The sequence below is a fragment of the Drosophila erecta genome, unplaced genomic scaffold (genome assembly GCF_003286155.1).
Source record: "Drosophila erecta strain 14021-0224.00,06,07 unplaced genomic scaffold, DereRS2 tig00000283-arrow-arrow-pilon, whole genome shotgun sequence".
In the NCBI taxonomy this organism is placed as follows: domain Eukaryota; kingdom Metazoa; phylum Arthropoda; class Insecta; order Diptera; family Drosophilidae; genus Drosophila; species Drosophila erecta.
The window spans coordinates 462,110-471,538 of record NW_020825217.1 but is presented as its reverse complement, the minus strand read 5'-3'; the positions used below and the strand labels follow the sequence as shown (position 1 = coordinate 471,538).

General features: G+C 43.7%; 1 protein-coding gene across 12 annotated transcripts in view; it reads right to left on the bottom strand.

The window, feature by feature from the left end:
* Nucleotides 1-2,037: 2,037 nt before the first annotated feature.
* Nucleotides 2,038-9,429, bottom strand: part of LOC6555540 (amyloid-beta-like protein) — a 57,044-nt gene continuing 49,652 nt past the window's right edge. For 2 of the 12 annotated variants that reach the window (XM_026983057.1, XM_026983058.1), the window contains exons 6-12: nt 8,726-9,387; nt 8,507-8,659; nt 6,832-6,981; nt 5,993-6,675; nt 5,782-5,929; nt 5,509-5,703; nt 3,972-5,329 (exon numbers count right to left, since the gene is read on the bottom strand). In XM_026983057.1, coding sequence (XP_026838858.1) covers nt 5,222-5,329; nt 5,509-5,703; nt 5,782-5,929; nt 5,993-6,675; nt 6,832-6,981; nt 8,507-8,659; nt 8,726-9,387 — 2,099 coding nt within the window. In that variant the 3' untranslated portion in view covers nt 3,972-5,221. Of the gene's footprint in view, nt 5,330-5,508; nt 5,704-5,781; nt 5,930-5,992; nt 6,676-6,831; nt 6,982-8,506; nt 8,660-8,725; nt 9,388-9,429 lie in introns of all 12 variants that reach the window. The other 10 variants (XM_026983061.1, XM_026983063.1, XM_015153293.2 and 7 more) reach the window with 9 other exon arrangements.

Here is a 9,429-nt window from a genome sequence, read left to right as displayed (position 1 = left end):
TTTTAACTTTTTTTTAAGGGGTAACATCAACAAAATTTGCAAAAAATGGCCAAAAAATGTAATTCCTATTTTTGGACACAGTTCGATTGGTAATTTAAAGCCGAGCTCAACGAGGTATGGCATTCCATATTCAGACAATTATTTTTAAAGTTGTGGCAAAAAAATTGATTATTTTATGTCGGAAAATCGGAAAAATGACTTTTGGCAAATATTCGCTATTTTGGATGGGAACTTTAATCATAACTTCCATAAAAATTATCATAAAGATGAAAGAATAACAGTTTTGAGCAGCTAATTACCAACTCTAACCACCCCTATCACTTTTTGACGGATTTGGGAAATTCAATTTTTTTGTGATTTTTTAACTTTTTTTAAGGGGTAACATCAACAAAATTTGCAAAAAATGGCCAAAAAATGTAATTCCTATTTTTGGACACAGTTCGATTGGAAATTTAAAGCCGAGCTCAACGAGGTATGGCATTCCATATTCAGACAATTATTTTTAAAGTTGTGGCAAAAAAATTGATTATTTTATGTCGGAAAATCGGAAAAATGACTTTTGGCAAATATTCGCTATTTTGGATGGGAATTTTAATCATAACTTCCATAAAAATTATCATAAAGATGAAAGAATAACAGTTTTGAGCAGCTAATTACCAACTCTAACCACCCCTATCACTTTTTGACGGATTTGGGAAATTAAATTTTTTTGTGATTTTTTAACTTTTTTTTAAGGGGTAACATCAACAAAATTTGCAAAAAATGGCCAAAAAATGTAATTCCTGTTTTTGGACACAGTTCGATTGGAAATTTAAATACGATCTCAACGAGGTATGGCATTCCATATTCAGACAATTTTTTTAAAAGTTGTGGCAATGAAACTGATTATTTTATGTCGGAAAATCGGAAAAATGACTTCTGGCAAATATTCGCTATTTTGGATGGGAATTTTAATCATAACTTCCATAAAAATTATCATAAAGATGAAAGAATAACAGTTTTGAGCAGCTAATTACCAACTCTAACCACCCCTATCACTTTTTGACGGATTTGGGAAATTCAATTTGTTTGTGATTTTTTAACTTTTTTTTAAGGGGTAACATCAACAAAATTTGCAAAAAATGGCCAAAAAATTTAATTCCTGTTTTTGGACACAGTTCGATTGCAAATTTAAATACGAGCTCAACAAGGTATGGCATTCCATATTCAGACAATTGTTTTAAAAGTTGTGGCAAAGAAACTGATTATTTTATGTCGGAATATCGGAAAAATGACTTTTGGCAAATATTCGCTATTTTGGATGGGAATTTTCATCATAACTTCCATATTTATCATAAAGATGATTATCATAAATTATCATAAAGATGAAAGAATAACAGTTTTGATCAGCTTATTACCAACGCTAACCAAAACTTTCACATATTTATGAGCCTGAAAGTTTCTTGCTGCTTCCCTTTCTTGTAGTGGAGGTACAGAACTCAAGCCGATCGCCAATCTCTAAGTCGGTGTTTTTTTTTGCTAGTTCAAAATGACAATAGGATGCCACCATATTGGTAAATACTTACTCTTTTTGTCAAAGGCAGTCTTAATAAATGCTAACCCGACTGAAAGTTGAGCTCAGAAAGCTCAGTTCCATCTGACCCCGTACTATCGATGCTAATCCGAAATAGGGGCATGAAAATTGATAAGGTTTGATGGTTATCGGGTAAATATATGACCGATCGCAGGAAATAAATAATGGATAATCTCGAGGTAATCTGGATTTGCAGTGGAAAGCATAATGAATCAGGTGCAGGCGATTGATTGTTTGTTTTTCCTGTTATTTTATTTTATTTATGCAAAATATTTCGAAAAAGAACACAAAAATTCAAAATCAAATTATATGATTATACATTGAGAATTGTTTTGGTTTTCTTTTCTTTGTTGTTCTGTATTTCCTCCGCATTCTTATGTTTTATATTTGGTTTTCCCTCATTGGATCTTTGTGTGAAACATTATACAATTTTCCTGGCTTTTCCTGCCTTTTCCTGGCTTTTCCTGGGTTTCTTGCGCCCCCGGCTTTAGTGTAATAATGTCCAACATATCCAACCGGATAGATCGACAAGAATCAAAGATCGTCGATCGCAGATCGCCGACCGCCGATCGAAGATCAAATATCGGGGCTTAATCGCCAGGACAGAATGCTGAAATATTTCCACATTAATAATAGTATATGTAGCGTACAATTATTGTTGCAATTACAATTGTCTTCGAGTACATTTAATATTTAAATTTTTATATACTTTTCTCCAACTTAGTTTTCTGCTCGTCCAAAAATCATAGTTCGACTAAAAGAATTACACAAATTGTTGCTCTTATTTGCTGTATTCTTCTCATTACAATTTACTTGTTTTTGCTTTTTGTTTTATTATTATATTATTTATTTTCACTTGGTTTTCAATGATGAGACTACGACAAAAACACATGCGATTTCATTATAATTTTGTTGTTCTTGCTTTCTCGTATTTTGTTTGTTTGTTTTGCATTTAATTTTTGTGTAAATCTTCTTTACTTTATGATATTCTATACGTTTCCATTTATTTTATTCTTTATTTAATTTTATTTATGCAGGACGGGGTTTATTTCTTACACATTTGCATCATTTTTGTTTTTTTGTTCCTTTCTTCGCTTATACTTTTCGCTTTTTTTGTTTTTTGGTTTTGCTTTTTGCTTCACTAAGTGTAAATATCAATTGTTTTTTCTTTTTTTGTTGTTTTTGTTTTATATATGTATACTTTTTTCATTTTTTCTTGTTGTTCTTGTTGCATTAATGAATAAATTAAAAAATATTCAAGCTTTGACTAGTAAGATTTCTTCTTATTTGCTTTTTGTGTAGTTGATTTGCCATTTTGTTTTTCCTCTTGAAATATATATATGTTTGTAATACATTATATAACGTGTCTGTCTATGTCTGTGTCGTGGAGCGCCGTGGATTCGCCTTGATTGCCATGCTTTTGAAACGTGGTAACAGTATCTGCCAATATCGGATGTCTTTGATAGAGCAAAGTGTGCTAAACAATCCCTACATTCATGTCATTCAAATAGCCATTACAATTTAGGTCAATTCAAATCAGAACTTAATCAGAACTGGATACTGAACTTAAAAACCATCACAAAATATTGTCCGAAACTGATGTGCAACTGAATATAAATGCCACAAATGTCGGCTTAAATCTGAGCTTGGCGACATCGATTTGGCGAAATCTCAGCGTTGATCTGAGTTCCAGTTTCAGCTTTAATGGGTACTGAACTCGTTTAATAGTTTCGGCCGAAACTTCACTTCCTGTGAAGTATGTGCCGAAGTGAGTCAGTCCAAGAAGTTGGCCAGCATCAGCCGCAATTGAAAATAAACGTAAGCCAAAACGTAAATGGAAATCGAACTGAGAAGGGCAGCCACTTGTCGGCTTTCGGCGGGGAAAGCATTTCGATTATTTGGCTTGATTGAGTAACAGTATCTCGCTGCTCGAACAAAACAGGCCAAATATTTGCCAAGCAATCGAGCCGTGAAATGAACTAGCCGCTTCGAATTGGTTTATCTCTGGGCCTCGGGTTCTTCGGAGCGTCCACTCTAGGTGGTGGTGCCGTCTCCGAGCTGCGAGCTCCCTGGATTTCGCGATACATTATCTCTTTTCTGCGGCAGTTGGCTGGCTCTAAGGCAATTATGCAATATGATTGCTCGATATGAAATGCAACAACTCAACTCTACTTGGCTCAAGGGCTCCGTTCAGTGTGTGTGTGTGTGTGTGCTGTGTGTGCTGTGTGTGTGAGGTGTGACTGCTGTCTTGTTTTGTGCTGTATTTTCGGTGAAAATGTACGTAAAAAAGAGAGAAATCCTTTTTGTTCTGGTTTTTGTTCGACCATCGACTTACACACAAAATATGCAGAAAAAGTTCTAAAATTTGTTCGCTTTTCGTTTTAATATTTGGTTTTTGCCTCTTTTGTTTCTGTCTGCAATTAGCTTAGCGTTTTGCATTGTTTCTGTTACATAGCTGATTCGTATATTATATTCAAAGCCCGCCAAGCGTCGTCGTTCTTCCCTAGCTGGCTGACCTTCGACCTTCGACCTTTGGTTTGTGTGGCTCGTGTATAGATACATAAATACATTTATGGACATTTCTTCTGCTGTAAATATTTTGTATATATTTTGCGTGTGTGTGTGGGTATAACTTGTTGTGTTTGCGTGGCTTGTGTGTTTCCTTCTCTGGTGAGTGTGTGTGTGTGGCTCACACAGAGAGAAAGTTCGACATATACACAAGCGCATATGCACGATCGTATAGGGATTAGTACGCGTAGGTAGCTCTTGGGTTCACAAGTGTCTCAGTGTGAGAGATTCTGTGTCTGTGTGTTGGTGTTTCTGCCTCCTGCTCTCCTGCTCTCCTCTTCTAGCTCTTTGTGCCGCTCTAATTAATGGCGCAAGTTTTTGGTAAGAATCGCAAGGCTTGCAAGCATTCTAGCACCACGAAACGCTCAAAAATATGCTACGAAGCAGGCATGAATGCGTTTGTGTCTTAGTCTGTGTCTTCCTGACAGTGTAGGTGTGACTGTGACTGCGACAGTGTTGTGTGAGTGGAATGTGGGCGTGTGTGTGTGTTGACAATTTATTTACTAGGAATATCTTTTGTTTTGCTCTTCTTCCGCTCTTCTCCTTCCTCCCCTTCCCTGCTCCACCGTTATTCGTTCGGCTGCGAGTGTGATCTTTGATTGAGAGCTTTGGCGCTCAAGAAGAATCACAAAGTGAGAGGATGTGTCTGTGAGTGTGATTGTGTGCTTGTGGGGGTGTGGTGATGGGACAGAGACAGAGACGGAGACAGGGGAGGAGAAAGAGAGAGCTGGAAAGGATGTTTACGGCGTTTTGTTAAACATTCAAATACTTAAATTTAATTGCTTGCTTTATATTGTTGCCTTTCTGCTTGCTTGCTTTAATTTAATATATAGATATATTACCATTTATTGAATTTATCTTTCTTCTTCTACCCTTCCATTCTTCCTTATTGAAACTGCGCTCCTTTTGACGAAAAAAAAATCATTTCTCTTCCCATCTGCTTTAATATTACGCTTAAGTTTTTCCATTTTGAAATCGCGGTGGCTGCTGTTTCTGTTGCTTTTGCATTTGCTGTTGTTGTTGTTGTTGATGTGTGCCACTCGCTCGCTCTTGTCAGCCGCGCCCATGCTGCCATCTCGCTTACTCTTTCACTTCAAAATACTTGTAGGTCGGATTCTCGTACCCATTGATCTGCATGTTGGGCACGATCTTCTCCTCGCGCACGATGGGATGGTGTGTTGTGACGTTCTAGTGGTGATAAGAGGTGGATGAGTGAGTTATGTCCTACTGGGATGTGACCTACTGTCCGTCCACTGCACCCACGAAGTTGTCATACACGAGCTGAACACGGTGATGAAGCAAACCGGTTCAAACCGAACCTCCTGTATGACAACCTGGCGGTCTGCGGCAGCCAAACACTGACCCACCTGACAACCCACCTGGTCGACCTCGATGAAGCCCTGGGCGTGCGGCGAGCGCGATGTTCGCCACTTGGCCACGGCCACGCCCACGAAGACGGCCGCCATCAGGGCGATCCCGGCGAAGGAGAGCGTGAAGTAGACGTTGCGGCCCTCCTTGGCCGCGTGCGCATGCTGCGCGAACTCGCGGCGCAGCGAGAAGCTCTGCAACGAGAGGGGAGAGAGAGAGAGGGGATAGGCTTTAGGCAAATGCGGCACGAGTTGGCGCCGCAGCTCAAATACCGATTCGCGGTGGCCCAGGTCGTGGGTCATGAAGTGCTGCACCTGCGGCTCGGCCTCCTGGTGGGCGACGGCGGCGGCTACGTCCTCCACCGCCCGCTGGACGGCATCGTCGTCGACGGTGGGCAACACGGTCTGCAACTTGGTGCTGCTGCAAGAGGGAGTGGGCTCGTTAGTCCTAGACTGGGGTGTGCACTAGCTGAAGGGGACCCACCTCATTGTTGCCTCGCCATACTCAGTGTCCGACAGCTCCTTCTCGCTTTTGGTGGTCTCTAGGTTGGGATTGGCCGCTGTGACCAGGGCTCCGTCGGGACCCATCTGCTTGCCGGCTAGGCTCTTTTCCTGCTGCTGCTGCTGCGCCTGCGATTGGGTTGACGACTGGGTCGACTGGGACTGCTGCTCGGCCACCTGTGACTTGAGCATGTCGTCCACCTTTTTGGCCTCCAGGCGCAGCTTCTCCTCGCGCAGTTTTTCCCGCTCGGCGGCACGCTGCTCCTTGCGTTGCTTCTCCGCCAGCCGCAGTCGCTCCTTCTCGGCCACCTTGCGCTCGATCTCGACGCGGTACTTGTCCAGAATCCCGGCCTCCGCCTCCTCGCTCATCCCCAGCGAGGAGCCGGGAATGTCATCCTTGCTGCGCAGTGCCAGGATGTAGTCGTTCATCAGCTGGGCAATCTTGGCCGACAGCTCTGGATAGCGCTTGAGCATGGTCATCGACTGGTTGACGGCACGATCGATGTCGATGAGGCGCTCCAGTGTGCGTGGACGCTCCGAAGCAGCAGCTTCCAGTCCGCCAGGTCCTCCGGAGTTCAATAGGTGCCGGTAGTGGGCCAGGGCGTGGGCCCGGTCCTTGTGCAGGGCGCGCAGTAGCTTCTGTAGACACTTCTCAACGTGGTGGGCCTAGAGGACATCAAAGAAGTTAGCACAGATCAAGTATCTGCCTATCTATAGGAGGGGGCTAATGGCAATGTTTCTATCTATCTAATCAGGTCCTCGACAAGATGAAGCAATTAGCCCACCTCGTGGCTCCTGCTCCACGCAGGACGAGCTACTCACATTCGGGGGCTGCTCAGTCAGGGCCTGGGTGTAGCAGGTCATGGCCTCGCGCTTCCGCTGGTTGATGTGGGCCAAAACGCGCTGCTGGTGCATGGCGGCCAGCTGGTGCTTCTCGGCGTTGCCTTCTTCCTCGAGTGCCTGAACAGAAGTCTAAAATTACATTCCCATATAAAGACGTATTGCACACCAAGAGAGAAAGATTATCAGCATGGGGAATTTGCGGCGATCGATAACAATTTGCAGCTGTCGATCAGTCTATTGGTACTTTGGTTATTCTCGCTCAAGTTTTCGAAAAGGTTGCCTCGATTCGTAACCGTCTCGTGGGGGATTGTGGTCCAAGTGTCTAAAGTTCACTTCTAGTTGGTAGTGTGTGCTGCCATGAGGGAGCGAAAAGGTCCTGTTCGGGTTCTGAGTGGGTTTCGGTTTCGGTTTCGGGGTCTATGGACTTGGTATTTGGTATATGATTATGATATGATATGGTACGATACGATATGATATAGTATATGGTGGATATGGTATATGTACATGTACAGGTACGCAATTTATTTGCGGCAACAGCAATGCTTGCGGATGTGCAGCGATTACGTAAACAGCACACATCGATAAGGACCAAATTGAAATCGTCGCAGGTTATTCGTTCGTTCGTGTCCGTTTTCGGTGATAGATTTTTGGATATCCGGATTACAAAATGATAAACTAAGGATACGTTTAGGTACTCTTGTGGGTTGTGGCTAGGTGTAGGCGAGTTATAGTTAGTTTATATGCCAATCAGTTTGACTACAAAGCACTTGCAATGTTAGTAATATGAGTATTGGATCTATTGATTCGTTGATGTTGTGGAACTGTTTTTTAACTGGTTAGATTTCGAGCAGCATTATCGTTATTGTTACTGGTATTCCTAATGCTGTTGTGATTACAATCTGATGCCTCTTTCGCTCCCATTTGCCATACATATGGATACACAAATGAACAAAACCTGCCCGACGAAGCCCAGAATATGGGAAGTTCTACCTTATCAACGGTATTACCCAAGTTAACGGTATTTCTGGACCTCGTAGCGCAGAAAACAAAGGAGATGATACTTGATGCCGAAAATATGAATATAATAAGCTACGATAATGACTAGAGTACAAACAATCACGATCACGATATACAGGGTGCATGATAATGAGAAAGCAAACAGAAATCAACTCAACCAAAAGATATATAACTACATATGGATTGAATACTTCTTATGAGGCCTATAACTTCGGAGACTTCAGGTGGCAGAGGTTGATTTTCGATTGATTATCAACACAGATGTAGTGAACTTCTTTCGTTAGTTAGAACTCAGGGACTGGATTAACTGGAATTGATTTCCGATCAAGTAATTACTGCAAAAGCAGAGGGGCTTCTCTCTTTACCAATCCCCTGCCAAGTGGAGCTCTCCGTACACATACACACACATTCAGATGCGGAGATATAGCTTTGAAATGTATCAAACATTCTACAGGATGGGGCAGGTGGTCGACGGGAGGCAGAGAGGGGGTTCGGTGCGAGGCAGATACAGATACAGATACAGATACAGTGACAGAGACAGAGACATAGTGATGCGTAGAGACAGTGAGAGTAAGAGTGAGAGAGGTGTGGGGATGGGGAGACTGGAGATGAGTGCGTCACACGGAGGATGACTGACCTGGAAGCGAGCCGTCATCCGCTGCTTAAAGGACTGGGCTGCCTTGGGGTCCGCTAGGCGCATGTCCTGGTACTTCTCCTCGAGATCGGACCAGTCCTTCATCACGCGCGTGACCTTCTCGCGGTGCGATTCCTCAAGGCGCTGTTGGGCTTCCTTTGTTTAGAATACGTTTTGTGTTGCATCGATAAATAAACCTGCGCCCTCAACGTAAACACTTACTTTCTGACTTACTTTGTAGCTCTGGTGCTCGTAGTGCGGATCAAAGTGGGTGAAGTAGGGGTCCGAAGTGGGTTGTGCCGTGGATGGTGGGGCTCCGGCTCCGGCTCCAGCTCCAGCTGCCGAGTTTCCAGAATTGGCAGCTACAAAAGCAGCGGCAGAGGCGGATAGCTGAGGAGTGCTCGTGACCGATTCGGACTTCACAGGCGCCTTCTCGGGGGCGGGAGCAGCCGCAGCAGCAGCCGCAGCGCTGGACGGGGACGAGGCATCGCTCTTGAGGGACACGACCTTGGCTCCTCCACTCTGATCCCAGGAGGCCTCGACCTCAGCCTCGCTCTCGGAACCAGCACCGTCCTCCTCGTAGTTGTCGCCCTCCTCGCCGCTGTCGTACTCCGCGTTTATGTCGTCCAATGATCCGCTATTCGAGTCGCCGGCGGATCCAGTGCTTCCGCCTGCGGTAGCTGCCTCATCCGCAACCATATCATCCTCCTCATCATCGCCCATCAAATCGTCCTCATCGTCCAGATCGTCTTCATTGGCATCCTTCGAGTAGTTTGAGTCGTTGCTGTCGTCCTCGTCATTCATTACCAGCTCGTCATTGGCGCTATTGATCTGAGCTGCCGGCATCACTGGCAAGTCGGTCTTCTTCACGTGGATTTCATCGGCTAGGGGGGGTAGGGAGGGGAAACTGCAATCCTCGTCTTGAA